Genomic DNA, 25832 nt, shown 5'->3' on the forward strand with positions numbered 1-25832 from the left:
TGACATTTCCTGTCCGTGGCCCTTGATTCTGGCAAATAGAGCCAGAATCTGCTCCTGAGCTGGGCCTTGGGAACTACAGGCCTCCGTACACTGCCTCTCTGTAAGAAGCTCTGTAAGGAGTTGTGGGTGGGAGAGGCAGTGTCGGCAAGAGATCTGGAGAGTGGCTGTGCTCCTCCTAACCTGCTTTCACTAGGACACGAATGGTGCTGGAGGGTTGGGTGGGGTTGAGGGGACAAGGAATGGTTTGTTCCTGACCAGGGTCCCTTGATTAATGGCCCTTGGTAATGTGTAGGAGGCGACAGATGGGACAAGAAGAAGGAGGTCTGAGCACTGGGGTTTCTGAGGGTGCTAATAGTTCACAGACTTCTCTCTTTTGAGTTGAAGAAGTCAAGCAGGGCTGAAAATTTCAGCTGTGGACCAGAGAATGCAATTTGGAGCTGAGGCCGGAAGGATCTCTGCATTCCGCTCTGCTGCTTCCTGCACTGCCCTCTGCCACCTCATCACCCTGACTGCAGGCCTCCGTGGTGGGGGTGGGGAGTGTGGGAGAAGGGACACCTTCCTTCCCAGAGGGCCTCCTGGAGAACGGTAAGAGCTGGGCCTGCTCAGAGCGTCTCTATCAGTCTCACATCTTCCTGGGGAAGAGGGAAGAGAAGTGCAGAGAGGAGTGGCATGGCTCCTCCCCTCTGAAGAAACCCTCCGAGGAGTGAGGTGTTAACTGCCCCCTCCCCATATCTCTGGCATTGGCAAGAAGGAAGCTTCTGGTGACACTGGAGAGAGTCGGATCTGAAGAATGGTAGGTCAGCAAGTCAGCTTTTGGAAGGTTCAGGGGATGGAGAAAGACTTAGAAATGTATTGAAGGGAAGGAGAGAGGAAGGTGGCTGAGGGGTAGCACTCGGGGTTCGTTTCATCCATTCACCCAATGCCTGGCTCTGCTTCAGGCCCCAGGGATACCAGGACTTAACAATACTTGGTGTCTATTTCCTGGAAGCCCAGTCTAGTGGAGGAGATAAGTAAACAAATAGGCATGATTAAATATAAAAAGCACTATTACAGGGCAGTGGACAAGGAGGAATACCTAACTCTGTGTGTGTGTATACACTCGTGCATTCTCACATGTGGGGGGGGCTGGGATTCAAGGATGCTGCGCCGAGGAGATGATCTGTGAGTTGAATGTAAAGGATGATTAGGAGATTGACAGGCGGACAAACTGAGGAAGGGCTTTCCTGCAGAAGAGATGGTGCAGGCAAGGTTTGAAGGCATAGAAGAGCATGGCATGGAGGTCGTTAAAGCGGTGAGCCTGTGAGGTATGCATGCTAAGCAGCCTTCTCTCAAAAGCTAAGGGAGTCCACTAAGTGTTTTAAACTGGGTAGTGCCATGCTCAGATTTGAATTTTAGCAGAGCCCAAAAGGTGGAGTGAGGGACAAGGTTAGGGGGGAGGAAAGTTCAGATGTGTTTGCAGTAATCCAGGAGCAAGGTGACGGGGACTAGATCTAAGACAGTGTGGCCAGAGCTGCGGGGTGCTCAGAAGGCGGAAAAACTGACTGGACATCTGGAGGGCCGTGAGAGATAAGCAGGAGACTGGGAGAAGGGCCGAGTTACTGGTTTGGGTCATTGGGTGGGTGGTGGCGCTATTTGTGGCAAAAGGGGAGGACTAAAAGAGGTGAAAGAGTCTGGAGAAAGTTTCTTTTAGGTTTATTTTATATCTGGCAAAGGCATGAGTGCATTTGAAGGCAAGAAGAAAGGGGGCCATTGAGGATGGTGGAACCAGAGCAGGCTACCGGTGAGGCTGAGAAATGAGGGGCTGGGCAGACACGCCCAGGCTGGTCTGAGTAGGAATCTGGAATATTAGGGCCCTAGGGGTTATCAATGATTGGTGCTTGTAGAGGAGTTTTACCTTGGTGACTGTCCGTGTTTAAATCATGCCTCCACCCCTTTAATTGTGGGAATTTGGGCAAACTTCCCTGAGCCTCAATGTCCTCATCTATAAAGTGGGGTAAGATTGTACCAATTTCCTGGGATTCGCATGTGTACTAAATGGGATTATATAAGGAAGTCACCTGGCACACAGCAGGCGCCCCGTAAGGCCGGACGCATCTTCCAGCAAAGGGAAAGCACAAACCCACTACAAGTGGCAGATCCAGGATGATCCGAACGCAGCGCGATGACGTGGTTCTCTCATGCTGATCATGCTATCAGGTGATAGTTATGGGACTGATTAATAAAACAGGGTAAAGAAATTGTTACTTAATACAGTTTGGTAAGAAAAAGTATTTCAAAATATTTTTTTGGGGGAGGAATGAGGATAAGAAAAGGGATCGCTGTGGAGAAAACGTTTAAGCCCAGAGGCATGGTGCAATTGACCCAAGGTTGCACAGCGAGTCAGAGGCAGAGCCTGGACTTAAACCAGGTGCCCACATCGCCAGGCAGTTTCTCTTTCCATCGCGCTTCCCTGGGAAAAGAGGTGGGTGGGCGGAGCTTGGGAGTGCTCAGTCCCTCACTTCTTACACCTAGTTCCCTCCTGCCCCTATCTCTAAGGCTTCCAGGTATCGGGCTTCCGTCTCGGAAGTCCACCTGGACACGTCAGCAGCGACTGTGCAGGAAATGCCTTATATGTGCAGGCAGGTGTGCGGGGTGTGGGTGTGGGAAGGCTCCTAGGAGATGAATCAACACTGCCCTCTCCTGTGTGAGTCACCAGCAGGGCCTGGGAAGGGCTGGCAGACGGGCACCAGGGAGAGGGAAAGAGGGGAGAGCAGCGAGAACAGCCCTGCAATGACAAGTCTCTACCACCAGGGGGCATGAACCGGACAGGCGGAGACCAGCAGGCAGCCGGTGAGAAACGCCTGGCATACGGAGCCGGCGAGGGGGTGGATGGCATGCGAGGACCCAGGCTCCGCAGGCTGGGCTTGGGGAGCGTCACTGCCTTGCACGGCCCCACTGCCTGCGTGTGTCCCAGTTTCTCTGCCTTTGTTGAGAACTGGAGAATGTCAGACCACAGTTGAATCCTAGGGGTCCTTCCATCCAACTCTCACCACAAGAGACGGGGAGTGAGTTGCCCAAGGTCCTACAGCAAGTTAGTGGCAAATTAATGTGATATTCACCGCTCCCAGGAATAGGGCTGTTTGATGGGCACAGTCCTGGCTTTGGTTCCTGTGCTGGAGACACCCTGGTTGGGGACAGCCCGGCGCTGCCCCTGGTTATCAGCCTGCTGTCTCTCCCTAGTTCTCTCTCGCTTGTTCCCTTTTCCCTCAGTCCCTCTGCTTCTGGGACTTGAGTTTCTTTGATCTTTACTCCCAGTTCTCTTTTATAGTTTTTCATCCTTTCTCTTTCTCCTCCGGTCTCTGTCTGCCTCTTGTCTCCATCTGCGTCTGCAGGGGATTTTGCTCAGCTCCCTTGATGGGGGTCCCTGGAGCCGGATGTTTCCTGCAGTCACTCCTCGGGGATCTGTAGCTCTCTGGAGCTCTGCCTTCTGTTTTCCAACCCGATGTCTCAGTTCCACTCTTGGGATCCAGAGAAGTTATGATTTGCTGGCATAATCAGTGGGGTGATTTCAGGAGCTGAGAAGGCCCCTGGCTCCTAATTACTACCCTCAGCGTCTTCCCCTGGCCTCCCTCCTAGTGCCATTTAATAACTATAAACACTGGTCAGCACCCAGTGTGGGTGAGACCCTTTGCTTATGCAGAAATGACTAGGAAAGACCTAGTCCCTGCCTCGTGAGCTCACCACAGGGGAAAGAGGGTGTGAGAGAAAACCAGTATACACATGATTCTATCTAAAGCAGGTGAGTGTGTACTCGAGGGAAGGACAAAAGGAATGCTTTGTATGTGACAGAACCGGAAGAGACCAAATTTGGTTGGGGCCTGGCGAAAGCTCCATGAAGTAGTAGGTGGCGTTTAACTGGACTTTGAAGGATAGGTAGGATTTCAAAAGGAGGAGATAGATAAGGTGTGTATGTATAGGGGGGGCATGTTCTGAGCAGAAGGGTCAACATAAGTGAACGTGGGACTGGAAAATGCACAATGAGCAGTTAGCAGGGTCGATGCTGAGGAAGCTGGAAAGCAGGTGGGGGCCAGGGTCCCGCTGCCAGGCTTTATGGGCGAGCCTTGGGGATACCATTGGGTTTCTGAACAGGGGAGAACTTGCTGTGAATAGCAGTGCATTGCACCCCATTGGTCCCTACCCTCGATGTGGAGGATTTTTATTCTAAGCCCTTCCTGAGAACAGGTTTTAATGAGGAGGAGAAGTAGCACAAAGAGTTCAAGGTCTTCAGGAGAGAGGGGACACTGAGTGGCTGTGCAAAGATGTAGAAGAGGATGCCGGGAGCCCCAAGGCCTGACTTCTCTACGCCTACACAGGCTGGTCCCCAAGTCCCACAGTCTCAGGCAGGGCTTGGGGACCATCATTGCCTTGGACAGCCCCACTGCCCACCTGGTTGCATAGTCTGGTCCACACTCAGTTCTCAGGCTTTGGTTGCTCTTTGGTGTCCTAATCCAGGGCTCCCCCCGGGTGGGAGCCGCGAGAGGGTCTGATCCCAGTGCTTTCTCCTCCAGGCTGGGTTGGGGTTTCCGCAGCTGCTCTGGGACTGGGGGAGAAGGGCGGTGCCGCTGAGTCACTGCCTGGGCATCTGGGCTTGGAACCACTGGGTGAGTCACCTAGAATTAGGGGGGGGCGGGAGGGGGTTGTGGGAGGGGAAGAGAGCAGCTGGACCTCTGGAGGGGGGAGGGGAGCTGGCTGCAGGAAGGGCGGTGCACAGACTGGGATTGGGGATAGACAATCAGCCAAGGAGCAGTAGGCAAGGAGGGGCCTGGGAGGGGCAGCCTGCCCCCACCCCCACCCCCCTCCCCGGAAATTCCCTCCCCTGGGCTGAGTGCTGAATGGTCACAGTGTTTGCCTTTCTTTAAGCTTGGGGAGGGGGATGTGTGGCGTAGAAGGGGTGGTGGTGTGGGGGTTAATGGCTGTGGCCAGGCCTGGCTGCCTGGCTTGCAAAGCGGTCCAGTCCCATCTTTGCAGGGTAGGGGTGACCCTTCTAGCCCTCCCATCCCTCTGAGATAGAGAAGAGGAGGCCACAGTTTCTGTTTTGTTTCATTTTGTTTTTCCAGAGCAATAAGAATGTTCTCAAATTGATTATGGTGGTGAATGCATAGCTATGTGATTATCCAAGAGGCCACAGTTTTTGTTTTTGTTTTTGTTTTAAATCCTCCTCCGGGCTTCCTCACGCTCTGCACAGACTGGTGCTCACTCTAACCCCAGAGCCCTTCTGCACTGTGTGCAGAGCAGCCCCCATCTGCCTTGGCTCCCCGGCTCCTTCCAGACCCTGCTGACTCAAAGGGGCCTTTCAAAGTACTTTTTTTTTTTTTTTTTTTTTTATAACACGTGAGAGGACCTGTGAGGTGCCCTTGCTCCTTTTAATTGACTCTTGTTTTAGGCCCTGATTATCTGTGACTGTCTATTATGAAGAAAATTTAGAAACGGTTTTTTGTTGAAGATGCTGGATTTACAACTGCAGGGCTCTGGCAGCATGGCCCAGGTAACTTGTGTTTTGGCCACCATGTGACCTTGGGAAAATGACCTGGGATAGCTGAGCCTCAGTTTCCTCTTTGGAAAAATGGAAACAGCCATAGTGCTCTCCCGGTAGCATTATTGTGTTATGACAGACAGTCCCTGGGGACCCCAGTGCCTGGCACACAGTTAGCACTCCATTAAAGGCAATAGCTGAGGCATCTTCAAAAAGAAGCTGGAGGTGCCAACACTGAACAGTATGTGCTGATAGGCTGTTCGGATTCAGGTTTTGGACAGGTTTAGCTGGTCCATGCCTCAGAGTGGGACACCTTAAAACATGGAGCTATAGGTTATGAGGGTCATATCTTGAATCCTGCTTTGGCCCATTTGTTTCACCTGCGCCTGCTTGTGAATTGACTTTCAAAACTCTTCCTTAGCATTTTTTTTTTTTTAATCATCATTTTATTGAGATATATTCACATACTACGCAGTCATACAAAACAAATTGTACTTTCGATTGTTTACAGTACCATTACATAGTTGTACATTCATCACAAAGTACTTTTTAAGAACACCCAGTTACCTCATTATCTCATTAAGAGGTGTTCTGGTGCTGGCTGGTAAAAGTAACTTTGTTTCCCCATCCCTCCAAGTCAGCCCCGCCCTCTTCCTCCTGGTACCCTACAGCTGCTTTCTGGGGTCCTTGACTTTCTAACAGTGACCCTAGACCCCCTTCTGTCTGTCTCTCAATCTCTCCCACACAAACCTACTGATTCTGCCCATTAGAAAAAAATGGAAAACCAAGGCCCCAAAGAGCTGGAGCGGAAGGAGGAGGCTGCTGCTGGTTTAAGCACATGAGCACAGAGGGCTGGGAAGCCCGGGCTTGCACCTGCAGCTTTAGCCACAGGACTAAGCGGTGACTCACGGGCCAGCCATGAGACCCAGGCCTCACATACAGGGGCTGCCTCCCTTCGTCCTGGGCCCAGGCTGCCCCCCCGACACCCCTCACTTCCCCTCTGTGGCCTGAGTCGGCTTGCGGACTGCCCTTAGGTGAGCCTAGAGCCCTCTTGGAGCCTGGGGGCAGAACTGGTGGTCTCTGGAAGGGAGGGGGCCGGGAGGGAGTGGGTGGGGGTGGCAGGAGGCCAAGCTTTGGCGGGATCAGGTTAAGACAGGTTTGGCTTCCTTGAAATGCCAAGTTGGGGGCCAGCAGGGCTGGCATATAAATCCCTGCCTTGGGCGCCTGGCCACTTTGCTTTCCTTCCTGCAATCCTCTCCGCTACCTGGTCTGGTGAGTACCTCTGGCCTGCTGAAGGCTGGGCGCGGGGGATCCGTCTGGGTTTCTGCCTTTGTCCCTTTGTCTTGATCTTTTAGTCTCCATAGCTTCCTCACTTTGGCTTCCTTGGTGGGAACAGCCGGGGGCCTCTCTGGGTGGCTCTCATTTGGGGGCCTCTCTGTGAAGTCTCAGGTTGATATTCCAGTTTCCTCTGTGGGGAGTCTCAGTTTGGGGATTACTCTGAGATCTTCTTAGGTTTCTCAGTCTGAGGGTACCTCAGGTTGTTTCTCAGTTTTGGGGTCCCTTTGTGGGTCTGTCAGCCTGCGGGCCCCTAAGTGAGACCCTCTGTGGGTCTCTCAGTTTGAGTAGCTCGGTCTAGGGGCCCTTCTTTGGGGGTCTGGGCCTAGGGGTATGAGGTGTGTATTTGGGGCTGCATTAAGGAGAATCTGGAGTTTGCTTTTGGTATTTCAGTTTGTTTTTGCCAAGTCCTGGACTCTAGCAGGACTGAGGAGCAGGAGCCAGGCATCTCAAATGCATGGGCCAGAGGAGCAACACAGCTCTGCCCGCTGCCGCTTCCTGCCCTCTCCCGCCCGCCCATGGTGGAGGCAGGGCTGCAGGGATGGGCCCAGGGCTTTCCCTGCCTCTGGCACCGGCAGCGACTCCTCACCCTGGGACCTGCCCAACCTTCCCAGGCTGGTCCGAGCATGCTCAGAAGCAAGGCCTCGGAAAAATCATCTCGGAGGTCTCTCCTTGTGTTCCCAGATTCTTCCCTGATCCCTGGGCCCTGGGCATTTAATCTCTTTAATTCCAATCCCAACAAGCGGTCAGGTTCCTTGCTGGAGTGGAGGAGGTTTAGTTGCCACCACCCTGTCCAAACATGCCCTGTCTGCCTAGAGATGGCACCCCATGGCTCAGGGGCCTCCAGTGTGTGGGGGAGACACAGTCCTTGTCCACAGCAACCAGTGGGAGGTGTGGGGGGAGGGATAGCCCTGCCCCAAGAGCTTCCAGTTAGATGGAGAGAGACACCCACTGGCTTTAGGATCCCTAGTCTGAGGAGGGAAACGACTCCACGGGGAACCTCTTACCTCCTAGGCCATCACCATGGCCGCAGCCAGACAGCCCAGCGACCCCGACTAGCCCGTGGAGATGCCCACAGGGCCCAGTGCTTGGCATGAAGCCTCCTGTTCTGTGGCACAGAGAAGTCAAATTGGACACTCTGGTCCTCCTGTCATTTCCTTTCCCACGGAGATTCAAACAGGGGTGCCCTACCCTCAGGGAGCCCAGGTGTGATTGGAGGAGATATGAGGCCCTGCTTGGTGACCGCCAAACTCAGAGGGAAATTTAGTATCTGCCCTCAGAGACCCCTAGTCTGAGGTGGAGATGCAGCCCCTGCCTTCCCCTTCAGAAAGGTGGTTGGTGCAGCAGTTTGGGGTACAAGGGCCCCAAGAATCTTGGCAGTGTCTCCATCACCTGCCACCTCTGTGGCTCCAGATCCAAGATGTCCAGTCCCCTGGAGCAGGCGCTGGCTGTGATGGTCACCACCTTCCACAAGTACTCGGGCAAAGAGGGTGACAAGTTCAAGCTGAGTAAGGGGGAGATGAAGGACCTTCTGCACAAGGAGCTGCCCAGCTTTGTGGGGGTAAGTGGGGCAGGCCTGGGGAAGGCAGGGCCCTTGCATATCCTGGTGTGAGTGTGGTGGGCTCAGGGCTCATCCCCTCCCCACACCCCTGCCGTGCCTGCAGCTGCAGACACCTGAGTGGGGCTGAGCCCTTCACCCTCCCCGCTTCTGTTTCATGGCCCATCAGAGTGGGAGAGGGGCCCACATGTGAGTGCTCTATTAACGGCTTATTCCCTGAAGCTTTCCAGAGAACAGATGTGCTGTCAGGACCCTCAGAGTCCATCTGTCCAGTCTCTTTATTGTAGAGTTGAGCAAACCAGAGCCCAGAGCGGGGGAAGTGACTGGCACAAGATCACACAGCTCTCTCCCTCTTCTTTTCCATATTTAAGATAGTGTGAAGAAAGAAAAAAGCTCAGTTAACACACATACCCACACGCCCTGGGACATTTTGCAGAGAAATGCAGTCAACTATCAATTTACCCCACGCCCTCCCCAAACTGACTGGTGGATAATCCCAAAGTCAGGCCTCAGGCTTTGAACATATGAGGCATGACCTTCCTCCCTCCCTCCTTCCCTCCCTTCCTCCCCGCCCCTCTCCCTCCTTCTCTCCTTCCCTTCCTCCCTTCTCATCTATTTTTTTTTTGTTGTTGTTAAAGTTTTCTAATTTTTATTCATTTTGCCTGGTATTAAATCAAGTTTACCTTTTCTGACTTCACCCTGCTGGAGTTGGCTAGGGGGCAGGGGGGGTGGGCAGCGGTGGCCCCCAAAAGCTTTGGTTTCCTCATTGGCAAAATGGGGTTAGTGATACCTACTTTGCCGGGTTCCTCTGGGAACTGGGACTGACCCCATGCTCAGGACAGTGCCTGGCATGCTGCCCGCTCCCTGCTGGGGGCTGTCACCAACAAGTGTCTACCTGTCCTCGCTCACGGGGCCCTCTCGGTAGCTCCCAGGGCCTCCCTGTCCGGTGGGGAGGGAGAGCTGGGCACCACCCAGGAAGCACGTGCGGGGGTCTGCGTATGAGCCTGGGGTGGGCTTGGCGGTGGGTGGGCTTGGCGATGACCTCATTCCCTCTCCCTTTCAGGCGGAGGTAGATGAGGAGGGGCTGAAGAAGCTGATGAACACCCTCGATGAGAACAGTGACCTGCAGGTGGACTTCCAGGAGTATGCTGTCTTCCTGGCCCTCGTCACGATGATGTGCAACGATTTCTTCCAGGGCTGCCCACAGCGGCCCTGAAGCGGACTCTCAACCCTCTGCCCATGGGTCTCTGGGGCCCAGGAGGACTCTCCATCCCTTTTGGTTTTTCACTCAATAAATGATTTTGTTTGAAGATGATGTTTTAGTTGCTGAGTGATGCCCTGTGACCCAGTTGGCTCAGTGGGAGTGCTGGAAACTGAGGGCATCCCACATCCCACCCTCTTTTGGGCCCTAACTCTCTTTCTGGAAATCTCCCCCAGGAGATTTCTGTGCCTTAAGTCTCAGACTTTGGGATTTCAAATACCAGTAAACTTTTGGAAGTGAGGTAGCTTGCCAACATTTTATTTTGCCAAATAAAGGTATTAAATGAGGGCAAATACCATCTACCATCCCTATCATTCATAAAAAGCGAAAGTTTCAATACCCACAAAGATGGAAGGATATACTCTCAGAATGAAACAATGGAGAGACCTTGGCATTGACTATTGCAAGCAATAAGTTGTACTAGGATCTGCTCAGGAGGCATAAGTTGGTCTAATTGACCCTGTAAGCTGTCACATTAAGGACTCTGTTTTGGTTTGCTAAAGCTGACGAAATGCAATATACAGGAAATGAGTTGGCTTTTACAATGGGAATTTGTTAGCTTACAGGTTTACAGTTCCGAGGCTGTGAAAATATCCAAATTAAGGCATCAACAGGATGATACTTTCTCTGAAGACCGGCTGCCGTGGAGCTTGGGCTCCTCTGTCAGACAGCATAGCACATGGCAACATCTGCTGGTCCTCTTCTCCTGGGTTTCGTTGCTTCAGCTTCTGGCTTCAGTAGCTTCCTCTCAGCTTCTCTGGGGCTATTTCTGTGAGCTTCTCTTAATTTCATCCCTTAGCTTCTCTATGTGTTTTATCCTCTTATAAAGGACTCCAGTAAGAAGCCAGCCATGTGCCTTTCCACCTAACAGAGTTTTTCTGGACGTCATTGGCCATTCTCCAGTGAAGGTACCTGATTGTTGATGTGTTACCATGGATACTTTAAGGCCTTAAGGCTATAACTGTGTAACCAAATAACCCCCTTTTACAAAGCCAATCCATTTCTGGTGTTTTGTATTCCAGCAGCATTAGCAAACCAGAACACCCATCTTGAATGAAGTGGGTCATATCTCAACTGAAATAACCTAACCAAAAGGTCCCACCTACAATAGCTCTACACCCACAGGAATGGATTCAAAGAACATGGCCTTTTCTGGGGTACATAACAGCTTCAAAGTACCACAGTCTCCACATGAGATTATAGGCCATAGGCTGTCCATATGTTTATGCTTTTTAAAAATTATTAGCAAATCTGTTTTTCTTTCACATATGTTCCTTCAAAATGGCTACCTCTAGTTTGAGTTCACACTTCTTCTGTTGATCTTTGCTGAAAGGTACAAGGAGCCAGTGCATGCCAACATTTTTATTTTTTTCCTACCATTTCCCCTAAAACTATAGCCTGAGTTGCCATATATTCTATAGCCTAAGGTACATTGGATAACAATGTGACCAAATGCTCTCCTGTTACATAACAAGGGTCACCAACTTTCCAGCCTGCAAAGGTTAGGTCTTCATATTTTATTGCTTTCTTTCCTTTATTCAGCCAATTTCATATTTTAGATTCTCTTTCTTAATGGATCCCACTTCTAGTTACCAAATTCTCTACCAGTTAGGAATGTATTCAGTTAAAAGTTACAGAAAATCTGACTAACACTGGTTTAAACAGATTGGCATTTAAATGCCTCATGCAACAAGAAGTCTGGGGTAGGCAGTTCAGGTTCAGTTCTATGACTCAGAGATGCTGTTCTGGATATCTATTGCTGCGTAACAAGCCATCCCGATGCTTGGCAGCTTAAAACATAGATTCATTATCTCTCAAGGTCCTGTGAGTAGACTGTCATTTGGTGTCTCTCCAGTTGCTGCAGATGAAAGTCAGGGCTGGAGTCATCTGAAAGTTCAACTTAACACAATATCCAAGGCAGCTTACTCATGCCTAGCAATTGATGCTGGTTGTCAGCTGGGAACTCAGCTGGGCCAGTCATCTGGAGTGCCTACCTGTGACCCCTCTGTGTGACTTGGGCTCTCAGAGCATGGCAGCTGGGTTCTGAGAGAGAGAACCCCAAAAACATTGCAAGAGGCCTGAACAGAAGCTGCCAATCTTCTTAAGACAATCTCAGAAATCCCAGACTATCACTTCTGCTGCATTCTATTGACCTAGCAAGTCATTAAGACTGGTTCAGATGCAAGGGGAGCAGAATTAGACTTCGTCTGTTAACTGAGAAGCATGCACAAAATTGATGGTGACCATATTTGAGAGCCTATATACTATAGTCTGCCCTCTAGAGACCACAATTCGTTTCCTTCCTGTGTGAAAAATACTCTCACCTCCTTTCTAAGTCCCACCAAGTCTCATCCTATCAAGGAATCAACTTGAAGACCAGGATCTTATCATCTAAGTCAGGTCTAGATGAGGATGAGGCTCTTCTGGTGCAGTTCCTCCAGTATGGCTGATTGAGTATGGTTCCTCTGGAAACTGAAGACCTGTGAACAACACAATCAATGTACAATGCAAGAAAGAGATAGATAATTGCAATAGACATTCCTGTTCGAAAGGTTCAGCAATTCTGAAATAGAGTCAGACACATGTCACCAGATTCTTGATTAGGGCCCAGTTCTGTTGGCTATAAATTGTTCTTCTTGACCCTTGGCACAGCCTATAGGCTTCATTTCTGAGTTAACCCTCCCTTTTCCATAAGAAAGCCCTGTGTTTGTAGCTGAGTAACTTTGTTATACTGCTTCCTGTCCATAGGAGGTTGAATACCCAAAAGTGTCTTTCTGTTTTGAACAAAACATATTGTTTTGGATTTATATGGTCAGTCCAAAAAAATGTTGTGGGCTTCCTGTGTATCAAATTATAATTTACTAATTATAATTCACTAATTTTGTCTAATTAGGCAAAAACCACACCTTTAAATCTCTTTGAGATGGGCTCCTCTTTACCTTAGGCTGAGAGTCAGGGTGCTGTGAAACAATGCCCTTAAAATTTTTTAAATGCAATCTTGTAGGGGCAGATGTATTATTGTTAGATTGGAACTCTCTGATTGAGTGTTTCCATGGAGATGTGATTCAATCAACTGTGAGTGAAACATTTGATTGGATAATTTCCATGGAGGTGTTGACCTGCCCATTCAGGGTTGGTGTTAATTGGATCACTGGAGTCATATAAAGGAGTTCACAGATGGGAGGACCTCAGAGTAACTGAGAATGACACTTTAAAGAGGAGCTGCAGCTAAGAGAGGACAAAATGTCCCAAGAGCAACATTTTGGAGAACACCACTTTGAAATGCAACCTTGGAGCAAGCAGACGCCAGCCACATGCCTTCTGAGCTAACAGAGGTTTTCCAATGGCCTTTCTCCAGTGAAGGTACCCTATTGTTGATGCCTTACCTTGGACACTTTATGGCCTTCAGACTGTAATTTTGTAACCAAATAAACTCCCTTTATAAAAACCAATCCGTTTCTGGTATTTTGCTTAACAGCAGCATTAGCAAACTGGAATACATGGGAAACTCTGATGCCGGGAAACCATCTAAAGAGTAGCTCAGACTAGAGTTCCTTAGAGATGGAAAGGAGCTGAGTGGAGGCTGCTGGGGCAACCTGCTCGTTCTCATTTAACTGCACATCTAGGGCTGGTGAGGCAAGGCTGAGCAGGCCCTCAAGGATAAATGGTCTTTTTTCATAGCAGTAAAAAAAAGAAGCTTCCCTTCCTAATATCTTCTTGGAAAGGGAGCCAGTAAATATAGGCCAGGGAACCATGATGATGGCAATTAACATTTCTCCAGCAGTTCTTAAGGCTCCCTTCGTGCACATGGTCATTTCAGCCTCAAGTTAACCCTCAGAGGAGCTGTCATTAGGTTTCTTTTACAATGAAGGAACCGAGTGGAAGCAGTATCTGCCATTCATGGAGCACTCCGGCCAGCCAGCCTCTCTGCTGGGCTTGCCCAAGCACCAACTCGCTTAATCCCCACAGAAATTGGATTGAAGAGTGTGCTGTATCTTCTGCACTTTATAGATGAGGAAATAGAGGCTGGGAAAGGTTAAATAAGGAGCCATGTTGGGACTTAACCCAGATTCTGTAAGAAACGTGCTCACCCCAATGGGACACTTGGGCAGCAGGTAGGCCATGTCCCCTACCCCTGGCCGTCTCCAAAGCCTTGGGCTTGGCTTGAGGTGAAAGGGTCTTGGGTGGGCAGAGTCCAGGTGCTCTTAGTCTCCCCATACTGAGCCAATGGGGGAACTGGGCCCACTTGCTGGTGGCTCAGATCATCACAGTTTGATTTCTTTTTGGCCTCAGGCTCACAGTAGGTCCTAGCTTCTACTGGGGCTCAGTTCCAGTACATACGATGGGGTTAATTTCATTTCTTCTGGGTATTTGGCAAACTAACAAACACCAGATGTTCCTTTCCAGTCCCCCAAATCTTCCCCCATCTGGTTGCCTCTCCCTAAATCTCTGTGCTGAGGCAAAGTGGAGAAGGTCCTAGAAAATGGCGCTGCTCAAAGGGCTGTTGGCTGGGTTCTCTCCCACTTCCTCCTGGAATGGAGGCTGAGAGGAGCGCCTCAGGAATACATCTCTCACCTCCCCTGGTATTCTGATCATACCATCACTCTGGCCTTTGCTCTTTTGGGAGAACAACTGGCAGCCTATTGACCTCCCAAGGAAATGGAGGCTCATGACAATTTTGGATTTTGAGACAAAGGAGTAACTGGAATTAGGTTCCCCGTGTTCCTGTCTTTAGGATAGTTGATCTCCTGACAGCCTCATTGCTCCCATCTGTGAAATGGGCACAATAAGACATTGACTTGGCATTCAAAGGAGGTGCTAAGTCTATGCCCCAAAGGCTCCAGTCAATCCCAGTTCTGAGCTACTGTCTCTCGATTCTAGAGTAAAGTCCTCTCTGGCTCCAGCCCCAGCCCCAGTAAGCAAATATCCCTTCCCACACTTCCTCAAACTTGGCTCCAATGATGAGAAAGGCAGTCAATCTGTTTGACCAGGTTAATTGGACCCATGGGGCTATGGGATTGGGGGGTGGAGTCACCCAATCCTTGGAACAATGCTCTTTTGGCACAAGTACCTGGAATGGCCAGGTCCTCTTGGACCTTTCATTTTATTTCTCTCCGAAGTGCAGACCTGCAGGGTGATAAGGCAGTTTCTCAGGGGCCTTTGTAAGGAGGTGGTGGTGATACTGAGGAGACAGAGGGAGGGAGAGAAGGGAAAAAGGAGAGGGTCGGTGATGTAAGAAGTCCTGCCAGATCAGATAGCATCTGCTCTCACCCTTCTCACACCCCCACGCTGCTCCTGCGGCGAGAGAGATCCTTATATCCCAGACGCAGTGCATTTCTCAGTGGTCATCTCCATATTTGTAGGGGGAGCTCCAGGAAGGTGAGAGGCCAAGGGTGTTGGGCTTTGTCCAAGGGTATGGAATTGAGTGTGTGGGCAGTGGAGAGTGGGAAAAGAGGAGCTGGTTCCTGTCGGGCCTCAGAGGGACAGTTAATACAGTATGCATTTGAACCACTGCAGAAAGGGAGATTCAGGGCAGACACTGGGAGGCAAATTTCTGCACGGTGAGGAGGGCCCGAACACTGCAAGAATTTTGGAAAGCAAGGGCAGGGTAGTTAGAGCTGGGTGAACTGACCTGGTGAGGAGGGTCTGGCTCTCTCCTTGCACCTCTACCATCTGCATTTGTTGATTTAGGGACTTCTGCCCTGACATCCCCAGTGAGTGATACAAAGTACTTTCTCAACACTTGTCACATCAGATTCTGAGGGTAGCACCCGTCTAAATCCATTCTGGAGGCCAGGAAATTAAGATCCAGACATGGTAGGAGATATGCTTGAGTTTAGGTGGCAAGAAGATAGTGGTGGGGCTTGGGGAGAGCATCGGGTCAAGGCTTCTTGCCGTGAGAGTTCTCCAACCCCAAAGTGCCTGCACCCAGACCTCTTCATCCACCCCACTGTCCCCTTCAACTATCGCCTACAGTCCCATCTCATTCCCAGTCGGGCAACAAGCTGCACCCTAGGGGGTCTTTGCCAAGCTGAGAAACATTAAAGGCTGGAAGATAAGGCCATGGGCTCTGGATCTAGGCTGCTGGATTCTTCCCTGACCACTCAGATATGCCACCATCATCATTTTCTTTTCCATAGCTCTGTTTTTATTTTCCTACACAGCATTTATACCACCTGTCTACCATACATTTATTTCTTATTGTCTGTTTCTCCCACTGGATTGTTATCTCCGTGGAGCAGGGACTTTATTTGTTCTGTTTACGTCTACACCCCCAATGCCTAGCAAAGGTAATGAAACTTAGACCTGCCACTGACCACTTATGAGAACTTAGGCAAGTTGCCTGCCTCTCAGTTAGCATATTCTGAGCCCTTACATGGGCTGGGCACTATTTATTCTATGAACTTCGGGTATATTAACTTATTCAAGCCCCACGACAACCCTAACCCTATGCAGTATTTTCTATTATTATTCTCCATCACTGACAGATGAGGAAAATGAGCCCCAGAGAAGTGGGGTGACCTGCTTAAAGGAGGTGGCTGGTGGCAGAGCTGGGATATCGTAGGCTGGGACATAGGCTTGACCCAGAAGTGAGCTAATTGCTGGTTCACTCTGGTCCTACTTCTGCCTCATGACCGGCCTCCGTTCTCCATCCCCGACTCCCCCTAATTCTTTGCCTATAAAACAGGGTTAATCACAGCTGTCCCTCCTTTTCCCTCCTGCATTGCTGGCGGCCCTCACCCACGGGGGCTGGGTCTTCAAGGAAATGAATTGAAGACCCAGGCAAGGTTTGGGTACTGGGGGCTGAGGGTGAGGTCAAGACATCGCCAGCTCCTGGGGCTGCCTCCACAGGGACTGAGGCTTCTGCAGAGGCTGGGGAGCTGAGCTCTTCTTCCCCAACCCACACTCTTCAGGATCTTGGGCTGTTTTTTGTGAAATGGGGAGGGGGTCTCTCAGGCTCAGGATGGAAGAGGGAGAGACATGACATGAAGGGATTTCCATTTCTGGTAATGCGTGCTTGCTGCAGCTGAAAGCAGCTACACGTGCTGCCTGGAGGAAAAAAAAAACCAACAAAACTTCAAAGCATTGAAGGGCTGATCAAGGGGTAAGGAAGGATGGGGCTAAAGACAAAGTGAAAGCTGCATCCGGGGATATCTTGAGGGTACGTGGCCTTTGGCTTTGAGTGAGGAGGGCCACAAGGCGAAGTCCAGGTATCACTCGAGGAGTAGAGACAAATGAGACCCCACCCAACCCCCAGAAAACTGGGATGCCAAAGAGCCATTTGTTTCGGTTAAGGGCCAGATGAAACCCCACCCCACGGGACTGCAAGGAAAGTTGCCTCAGTGCTGGACAGAGCATGGGGGGAAAGAAAGCCCCTGTGGAGCTCTAGCCAGGAGCCACCCCTCCTTGATGTGCACATTCACTCACATCCTTGGTGGGAGGCAAGCAACTCTCCAGGCTAGATGACTGGAAGTGCCTCAGGTGTAACATGCCTTCATCCTATGCCCCAAAGAAATCCTACAAATGACTTTCCAAGGAAAATGAGTGAGTCATAGCCAAAAAAATGAGTAAGCTTGGAAGAAGTGACTCAGGGATCATGCAGGGAGGGTGTCTCGGCCTCAGGCTTCTCATCTGTAACCAAGGGGATTTAACCAGATGCTCTCCAAGTTCCCCTCTGGCGCAGGGATTCTCTGGAGTGCCAACCAAAGTGGACGTAAAATGTGTTCCCCACTTTGTATTCTGGGGCTGCCTCTGCAGAGTGAGGGGATAGGGAGATGGACGAGATAGACTAACCCAGCCTGTCTCCCCCAAACCATGTTGGGAGGAAATGGGAAGGAGGCTGAACCCAGCCACCAATGCTGGGGGAGGGCAGCAAGGGAATGAGTGGTGGTGATGGTGTCTGAGGCCCCAGACTGCATCTTTGATGTGTGCGTGGACAGGTGGGCGGATGGGGCCTGTAATAGAGGAAGCTGAGGGAAGGAGACGGGGAGCCCCTGCGGGCGTCCCCAGTGCTGACCTAGTTGGCTCCCCATAATTGCTCCCTCCTTTCTTGGGAAGCTACAAATAGGGATTCCCTTTCTCTTGGCTCTTACAGGTGAAACACCAATGCCAGTGGTGAGTGCCAGCTGCTGGGCTGCTGCCTGGGGTTGGGTGTCAGGGAGTTTCAGGGGGCCCCCAATAGCCAACCTGTCTTCCGGCCCAGGGCCTGGGCATGGGGGCAGAGGGCTGACCACAGCAGAGACTGATGTGGCAAGGGAGGGCAGATATGGTGGACTCAGGGTTTCCCTTGTACAGTGAGGGGGTCTTGGGACTTTGGGGCTGGGAGGTATGCCAAAGCTGAGGTCTGGCCCTGGGGCAGGGGCAATGGGCTAAAAATGCAGGTGTTACCCTCAGTTAGTTCCCTCTCCCTCCTCTTTGCTTCCTTTGCTTTATTCCTAGGGACGGGTTAAGATGTGCCAGGGCGGCATAGGGAAGAGAGGATTCCCATCCAGTCTCCAGGCACCAAGCTTTGGAAACAGCAATAGTGGTGGCGCCAGGTGGGCTGGCAGGAACCCAGAGGGCTGAGCATCTTTGAGTTTCCCTTACTCCCTGGAATCACGTTTCCTTCCTCCTCTGGACTCCTGGGCAGCCTGCTCCAAGCTTAGGCTGTCACAAAAGGTTAACTTTGCATCTCCCTCAGCCTCCCACAGGCCACGACCATGTGGCGGTTTGCTCCATGGGGCCCACAGAGGGGAATCTTAGGGAGAGAACTAGAGCCCCGTGCTATTTTGTGTGGCAGGGCTCCTGTCCCTGAGGGAGGTGGCAGTGAGTCACAGGGCTCACATGGAAACAGCGCTCGCCTGCCTGGCTGCTTAGGGTTTCCCGGGCTGGAGGCATCATCCCGGAAGGGTGGAGGGAGGGGTAAGTGGAACTGGGGGGAGGTGGGCAACTCCAGTAAGGGCTTCACCTCTGACAGAACAGGGCACTCCTACGCAGAATCTTCTATCTCAAGACCCCTTGGCCGGGGGATGGCCTCGGGGTGGGGCAGGCACACTTTGGTAAATACCTGAGCCTGCAGGCCTTCAGGAGATGTCTGGTTCAGGCCCCTGACTAGGTCTGTAAGGGGGGATTAACCACATTTTACAGACAAGGCTAGGGAGAGGCAGAGAGTCGCCTAGAAGATTTCCCTTGAGTTTGGGGGAGGAGGGATGGCTAGGGGACGGATGATGAGGCATTGGAATGTCCCTCCAGGCCTCACCCTCCTTGCTAATGTTCAGCTTGTCCAAAGACCTGATGACAAGGCAGCCCTGGACAGGGGTCTCTGTGCAAATTCCTACAAGAAGAAACTCTGGGGTTCTGAAGGGGAGGGAGCTGCTAGGGTCAGGAGGCTGCATCTCATGGAGTGGTGCAGAGTGAGACTGGGCCCTTCCTGGGTGACTGGGGCTGAGAAAAGGTGGGGAAGAGAATCAGGGAGTCATCAGGGAACCCCCAGGCCATGTGGTGGGGTGAGAAAGACACTCTTCCCTTGAAGGGTTTACAATGGTGTTGGGGAAATAAGATCTTTATTGAGAAAAATTACAACGGGTGCGAGGGGGACAGTAATGAGATGAGTTAAGAGGAGTTGGTGGGTCAAAGACGGCTTCTCAGATTTTGGGTAGCTTCTGGGGCCCCAAACCTGGCAGAGATTAAGAGAGGTCTGGGAGCAGTCCTTGAGAAACACAGCGGGCAGAGGTGAGCAGGGGTGCTGGCCTGGGACGCTGCCATGAGTCACACTCTTGTTCTGTGACAGTAAGGATGGCCAGTGCCATGGAGCAAGCAGTGGTTACCATCGTGAACGCCTACGAGAGACATGCAGGTATCAGAGGGGACAGATACACGCTCAGCCAGGGGGAGCTCAAGGAGCTGCTGCAGAAGGAGCTGCCCACCTGGTGCCCGGTGAGCATTCACTCCCTCCCTCCCTCCCCCAGCCTGGGGGGAGGCTCTGCTTGGATTCTGCAAAGAAACCTGGGCCAGGCATGAACACAGGACAGCAGGAGGGGATGGTAGGAAGGGAGCTGTCAAGGCAAGAGCCTCAGTTTCTTCTGCTGTAAAATGGGGTGGCTATCATCTCACCTGCTGCATTGGGAGGGTTGAAGGAGAACACCATGAAGAATGCGTGGCACGTAATAGGCACTCAGTAGCAAACAGCAGGTGCTCGATAAATGATCTGAGAAGGAAGATTTGGGGAGGTGTGATTGAAATGGGAACACAATCAGAACAGGTAGGCTGGGGTTGGCCCCCAGAAGGGGTGTGGCCTGCGAGGAGCCAGGACTCCTAGGAGGAGAGGAAAGGGAGGAGTCTGCCCCTCTCCACCTGCTCCTCATCCCTTCCTGTCCTTCCCTTGCACAGACCGAGCTTCGGGAGGAGGACTACAATAAATTCATGAGTCTTCTGGACACCAACAAGGATTGTCAGGTGGACTTTGTGGAGTACATGCGCGCAATTGCCTGCCTCTGCCTCTACTGCCACGAGTACTTCAAGAACTGCCCCCCCGATCCCCCCTGCTCCCAGTAGCCTCTGAGCTGGAAGGATGGGAGGTCTGGACTTGCTCCATCTCTGCCCCCGAGGTGGTCCTGGGCATGTCACAAACAGTCTCCCACGGCCCTCCCTGCCCTCCTTCCTGTATCCCTTTTAATGGGGAATCTGCCAGGTTCGCCCCCGAATGCTTCCCCATATCACAGGCTGCACAGCTTGTGAGCGGTCCAGCAGGAAAGAGCCCCACCGCGCCCCGGGCCCTGGTCTCCTTCCTCCTCCCCTGCCTCCCTGCCTATGGTCTGCTTTAGGGAAGTCAAGGCCCAGCAGAGTGTGGACGCCAAGGAGACCATGCTCCAAAAAGGGCTGATTTAACTCTAATAAAGGACTGGTGTCCACTGGGCTTGGTTTGATTCTTCTGGGAGGATGTGCCAGGGCCTTGGGACAGAGTCTGACTGAAGCCTGTTCTTCTCGGGCCTTTTCCAGAAGAGGAAAGAAAGCTGTGGGGAGGAGCATGAGTGGCCTGGGGACCTCGAGGGTGGGTTCAGACCCTGCAGAAATGAAATGGTCTTGGCGGTCCAGCAGGAGGAGTGGGGTCACACACGATGACTCCCATCCTGGGGAGGCCAGAGGGTCTCTCTCTGGGGCCTTGGAGAAGTCCCCTTGGGGGAGGGCAGCCCGTGGTTCCTCGGGGATTGAAGGGCCGAGCTCAAGTCAGTCCTCGTGACAGGATGTTCTGGGGGAGAGGGTGGGGCCGTGGGGGTGGTGTTTACTCCCTGCCCTGGGCTGAGGTGGCTCAGAAAACAGCATTCATAGGATTAGGGTGTCTGAAGTGCCTGCCCCCAGCCAGGGAGAGGGGCCCTGTATTGGAGGGAGAAGGGGAGACCTTGAGGCAGACCCCATCCCTGAGGTCATAGCCACCTGAGGGCCTAATCCTCACACTTCTGAACTTCACTCTATCCCTGGGTCATACCCCATCCTGAGGACTTAATCCCCCCACCCTCGATCAGCTCATCCTTAAACCCCCCACTCCACCCTTGAGTTCAGTCCGCACCCTGGGAAGTTAACCCTTATCCGTAATTTTTTCCCCTTTGGACCATTTCACCTCTAACTCCTGCCCTAACCTAGATTGATGGTTTCCGAAACTCATTCCAATTCCAAACACCCCATCCTGATACTCTGTCCTGAGCCAACCCACTCTTGTGCCTTCAATCCACCCCTGACCCCACCCCTGCCTCCCCACTCCCTGACTCCATTGCCACCCCACCCAGGACCTTTCTCCACAAATATTCCTGGGGTATCCTGAGCTTCCTTTGGGTGTTAGCCTGTTCCCCTCCTGAGCCCACCCTGCTCCCCGACCCATTAGCATGGCAAGTGGGGAGGAGCTGATTGAGCTGTCTCAGCCCCACTGGGCCTGGGGCTCCCGCCCTTAATCTGAGCAGCCACATTTTCAGGGGGCTTTCCTATGAGTCACCCACCACCCCTGGATCCCTTTTCCTAGCTGCCTGGTGGGACTACTCCTTCTCTGTCCCCCATGCCCCAGGCATAGACTACTCCTTCCTCCAGCTCCATGAAACTAAGGCTGAGCTCTGTGCTCTGGGCGGTGCTCACTGCATGGAAGGGTCTGCCCAGGCTCACTGGGGCTCACCCATTGTCTATCTGGCCTTGCCCGGGGGCAGGAAGTTTGGTTTCCAGGGCAGGCCGGTTGAGGGGGCCATGGCACTCACCACATGGGCCCACGGCAAGAGGACTGTCTCCCGCTCTCCCCCCATCCCCTGCCATGGGCAGGGCCTGTCCCGGGTATAAATAGGTCAGACCGCTGGGCTTTCCCCCACTCCTCCTCTCTCCCCAGCCCTCTCTCTTTGGCGCTTCCTCTTACTTGGCCTGGTGAGTTGTGGTTGCTTGACTGGCATTCAAGGGGTGTCTGGCCCAGACCCTGGGGCAGGAGGAGGGGAGGCTGGTGGGGTGCAGATGCGCTAAATGGATCCAGATGGGCAGTTCTGATGTGGAGGCTCTGGGGTAGGATGTATGTGTCTGTGTGTGTGCAAGAGAGAGAAAAACGGAAAGAAAGAAGGGTGCAGGTGGCCAATTTGAGCTATAGAAAGGGACTGAGAGGCTGGGGTTTGCACATGCTGTTGTTGGGGTATGCTTTGGTGTGTGCGTGACCTGTGGTTTGCGTTTGCTGGATTGCACAAGGCTGTGCGTGCACGCTCAGATGTGGGAAGCAAATGAAGGCAGAAGGCACTGTGGGCTTCTGTCCTGCAGTGTCCTAGGAGCCTCTGCCCTGCAAAGAGCAGCCCAGCCCAGGAGAGCTTGGCTTCCCTCCCCTCCTCTCCTCTTCCCTCCTCTCCTTTCTCCTCCTCTCTGCTCTCCTCTCCTCCCCTTCTCTCCCCTCCCACGCCTGCTTCTGCCACCTCACCCTGCCCCTCCCTGGGCTAGGGCGGCTGGTTTTTTCCACTCCAGGCCCCTGGGCAGGCCTCCAGCAGCCGCACCCAGCGCTGGGAGCAAGAAGAATTGGCTGGGGCGGAGCCGCTGTGGGCCCGGCTGTGGGAGTGGATGGACTGAGTAAGGGGTGGAAAAAGCGTTGCTGTTGAGGCTCGGCCTGAGTGAGGCCCAGGGAGTTGGCGGCTTGAATCTCCAGAGCTTGTGCGGTGGACCCTGCCAACATCTGTTGCCCAAAGCTTGCATTTCTCACTCTGTTCAAACCCCCACCCTCTCCAGGAGCTGAGCCCCACTCTGTGGTCTTCCCCCACGGAGGAAGCAGAGTCTCACCAAGTGGTCCATGAAGGATGGGAGAGGGATGGGGCACGGTGGAGCCTTAACTGGGGGATGGGGTAGATAAGGGTGCCTCTGTGATTCCCCAACCCCCAGATCCTGACTGCCGCCATGGCCTACCCCTTGGAAAAAGCCCTGGATGTGATGGTGACCACCTTCCACAAGTACTCGGGCAAGGAGGGTGACAAGTTCAAGCTCAGTAAGTCAGAGCTAAAGGAGCTGCTGACCCGAGAGCTGCCCAGCTTCTTGGGGGTAAGTGGGTGAGGCCTAGGAGTATGGCCCCAAGTGGGGCTTCCTCACAGAAGAGGGGCAAGGCCCTGGAAGGCACTGGTCTTTGCCACAGGTAGCATCTGTCACTGGAGGGGGGAAGTGGGGGTGGGGGGCAGAAAGCTTGCACTGGCTGCCTGGATGGAAGGACAGCCATCACCCAACATTCACGGGTCCCCAGATGGGAAGCCGATGGAGAATGAGTTAGAGGCTGGATGCACTGCCAGGTGCTTTGCATTTATTATATAACTTAACCGAAGGGAAAATTGAGGCTCAGAGAGGCTAAGTAACTTCCCAAGGTGGTCAGCATACAAAGCTGACATCTGAACCAGGAACGTCTGGCTCTTGCTGCCACTCCAGCAATGGAAAAATTTTGAGTTTCTATTTGGCTTATGAATGTGAAGACATAGTTATGGAGGCACGCACACTACCCACAGACCTCTCTCCAAGCCATACAACAGCTTACATTTCTATCAAACTGTAGTTTATGTATTGCCTTAAGAACATTAACTAAACGGATTCTTAAAACAACCTTGGGAGAAGATGTGACCCAGCTTTTCAGTTGACAGCACCTGGGTAGGTTCCCAGCACTCTTCCACCTCCAAGGGACCCCTCTTTCTGTAGTAGCCTTGCCTTGAGGGTTGGGGTTCCGAAGGCTTGGCTTCCCAAGGAGTGGCTGTGTGCCTTCTTGAATTCTGGCTCCACGCCCCAGACTTCAGTTTTTCACCTGCAGCCTCTTCTCCCTCCAGAAAAGGACGGATGAAGCCGCCTTCCAGAAGCTGATGAGCAACTTGGACAACAACAAGGACAATGAGGTGGACTTCCAGGAGTACAGCGTCTTCCTGTCCTGCATTGCCATGATGTGTAATGAATTCTTTGAAGCCTTCCCTGATAAGCAGCCCCGGAAGAAATGAATGCTTCTGAGATGCGGTTATTGGGGTGTGGGGGGTGGGGGTGCCAGCTAGGGTCTTCCCTGTTGGCAGTGGGGATGGGGCTTCACCCTGGCTCTTCCAGACACGTGTGTGATGCTGAGCAAATTCAATAAAGATTCTTGAAAGTTATAAGACTGTTGGTCTGAGAGAACTTGGGCATGGGGTGGGGGCTGAGGGATACGTCAGGGGAATGAACTGGAAGGGGTAGGTTCATGAGAGGTGCTTGTAGTTGAGCTGCAGTTTCGTGGGGGCAGACTAGTGGAGGTGGGGGAGGAATGTGAGCTGATGAGGACATGTGTGTGTGTGTGTGTGCGTGGGTGAGGGGCAGGATAGAGCTGGCTTTGGATGGGGCTAATAGCAGGGGAAGGGACCACCAAAGGCTTGGAATGCCTCCCACCCCTCTCCAACCTTGCCTCTGGCAGGACCTCTAACTGAGGCTGAGATGGGATTGAAGGTCACATCTGCTCCTAGTTGGGGTCTGGAACGGTCACTGGTTGCCCGGGAGCGAGGTGGAGGGTAGGAGTCATGGGGAGGGAGTAGAGAGGCCAGGGTGTGTGGGAGCAAGGGCTGCCCGGGGCCGGAGTGGCATGGGGAGGAGAGCTGGCTCTCAATCCTGGCATTTGCTGTCAGGGTCCGTCCCATCACCCCTTTCCAGTTCATTGGCTCCAAACCTCAGGGATGGATTAATCCTTTCCATGGTTGAATCAATGAGGGCGATACTTGAGGGGGACAGGGCTGTTTGCAGCAGCATGAGAATAGTCATTCTCCAGCCCACTGTCCCTGGGGTGAGATCTGTTATTAATTAGGAATCACATGCTTTCAGAGAAGGACAATGGAACTTTAAGGGTTGAGTGGAGGATAACAGCTGGTGTGTGGAGGTGATTGAAGTTTTTGAGAGAAAATTCCAGACATATGATCTGATAAACAAAATTGGGATCTATCCTCCCCCATCCCCCACCCCTGGAAATATCAGGCATGATGTTGCTTCCACTTAGGGTAGACGAAAGGCCAGTGAGCTCCAGCGTCCTGTGGGTGGGGGTCAGGTTAGACCTCAAGTCCATGCCTGGGCGATATGGCGGAACTTTAAGGAAGAGGTGAGTCAAGGTCAGGTCCAGAAGTAGGATTTGGGGCCACTGAACCCTCAAGCTTTCCCCCTTTCCTCCCATCACTATGTTTTTCTCTCAAATTTCAAATTCAGAGGAAAGGGGCAGGTGACTCAGAGTTTCCCTCAGAGTTTGACCACAAGAGGCTTCAGTAGAATTTTGGTCCCAGAAAAAGTTTGCTTCTTCTCCCTCCTCTCTCCCTTCTTCACACTCTCCCCTTCTCCCCCAATCTGCTCTTCCGGCCCATCTTCCGTGGGGGTGCCCTCCCCTGAGCCTGCATCACTCTCTTCTTTGGAAACTCCCATTGCTTAGCAACCAGTCCCTGCTGCCTCCTGAGTCCTGCCAACTGGGGGTGGAGGAGGAACAGGGGCAGCAGGGAGGACTCAGGCAGGCTAGGGTGGGACAGTGGCAGGGATTGTTTGCTAAGCCCCTAAGTTGATTCTATCCTCATACCTAGAACAGTATGAGTCTTTCCTGGTATGCAGACAACTCTCCCCAACCCCTACCCCGTCTATCACTGCACCCTGAACCTGTATTCACCTTCCCCATCCACAGCTTCAACCCCATCACCAGGCCTTAATTTTTCCTTGGATCCCCT

The 25832-nt window shown here is 52.3% G+C and overlaps 3 protein-coding genes across 10 annotated transcripts; all 3 read left to right on the forward strand.

Annotated features, from left to right (window-relative positions):
• The first annotated feature begins 260 nt into the window (after nucleotides 1–260).
• S100A2 (S100 calcium binding protein A2) lies at nucleotides 261–9720 on the forward strand. 7 transcript variants are annotated; one of them, XM_037825942.1, is made up of 3 exons: nucleotides 261–585; nucleotides 8261–8408; nucleotides 9469–9720. In XM_037825942.1, exons 1-3 carry the CDS (start codon nucleotides 425–427, stop codon nucleotides 9619–9621), a joined length of 462 nt encoding a protein of 153 aa, XP_037681870.1. In that variant the 5' UTR covers nucleotides 261–424; the 3' UTR covers nucleotides 9622–9720. The 7 variants fall into 7 exon arrangements, with proteins under 7 accessions (XP_037681870.1, XP_037681873.1, XP_037681871.1 ...); XM_037825945.1 differs by lacking the exon at nucleotides 261–585 and adding an exon at nucleotides 602–793; XM_037825943.1 differs by lacking the exon at nucleotides 261–585 and adding an exon at nucleotides 2147–2196.
• An 8764-nt stretch (nucleotides 9721–18484) lies between these two features.
• On the forward strand, nucleotides 18485–20497 carry S100A3 (S100 calcium binding protein A3). 2 transcript variants are annotated; one of them, XM_037814166.1, is made up of 3 exons: nucleotides 18485–18567; nucleotides 19436–19581; nucleotides 20035–20497. In XM_037814166.1, the coding sequence occupies exons 2-3, from the start codon at nucleotides 19441–19443 to the stop codon at nucleotides 20197–20199; spliced, it is 306 nt and encodes a 101-aa protein (XP_037670094.1). In that variant the 5' UTR covers nucleotides 18485–18567; nucleotides 19436–19440; the 3' UTR covers nucleotides 20200–20497. The 2 variants fall into 2 exon arrangements, with proteins under 2 accessions (XP_037670094.1, XP_037670103.1); XM_037814175.1 differs by having other exon boundaries at nucleotides 18545–18567; nucleotides 19440–19581.
• Nucleotides 20498–21901: 1404 nt separating this feature from the next.
• Nucleotides 21902–24215, forward strand: S100A4 (S100 calcium binding protein A4). Its single transcript, XM_037814152.1, has 3 exons — nucleotides 21902–22044; nucleotides 23029–23184; nucleotides 23949–24215. The coding sequence occupies exons 2-3, from the start codon at nucleotides 23044–23046 to the stop codon at nucleotides 24111–24113; spliced, it is 306 nt and encodes a 101-aa protein (XP_037670080.1). The 5' UTR covers nucleotides 21902–22044; nucleotides 23029–23043; the 3' UTR covers nucleotides 24114–24215.
• The last annotated feature ends 1617 nt before the right edge of the window (nucleotides 24216–25832 follow it).

This window comes from Choloepus didactylus, chromosome 2 (assembly GCF_015220235.1).
Source record: "Choloepus didactylus isolate mChoDid1 chromosome 2, mChoDid1.pri, whole genome shotgun sequence".
Classification (NCBI taxonomy): Eukaryota; Metazoa; Chordata; class Mammalia; order Pilosa; family Megalonychidae; genus Choloepus; species Choloepus didactylus.

Excerpts from the sequence above, each read along its gene's own strand:
- S100A2 (XM_037825942.1), top strand. The coding sequence starts at position 425 with ATGCAATTTGGAGCTGAGGCCGGAAGGATCTCTGCATTCCGCTCTGCT. Across the intron at positions 586-8,260 it reads AGAGGGCCTCCTGGAGAACG|ATCCAAGATGTCCAGTCCCC; the intron begins GTAAGAGCTGGG and ends CTGTGGCTCCAG. Across the intron at positions 8,409-9,468 it reads AGCTGCCCAGCTTTGTGGGG|GCGGAGGTAGATGAGGAGGG; the intron begins GTAAGTGGGGCA and ends TCTCCCTTTCAG.
- S100A3 (XM_037814166.1), top strand. The coding sequence starts at position 19,441 with ATGGCCAGTGCCATGGAGCAAGCAGTGGTTACCATCGTGAACGCCTAC. Across the intron at positions 19,582-20,034 it reads AGCTGCCCACCTGGTGCCCG|ACCGAGCTTCGGGAGGAGGA; the intron begins GTGAGCATTCAC and ends TCCCTTGCACAG.
- S100A4 (XM_037814152.1), top strand. The coding sequence starts at position 23,044 with ATGGCCTACCCCTTGGAAAAAGCCCTGGATGTGATGGTGACCACCTTC. Across the intron at positions 23,185-23,948 it reads AGCTGCCCAGCTTCTTGGGG|AAAAGGACGGATGAAGCCGC; the intron begins GTAAGTGGGTGA and ends TTCTCCCTCCAG.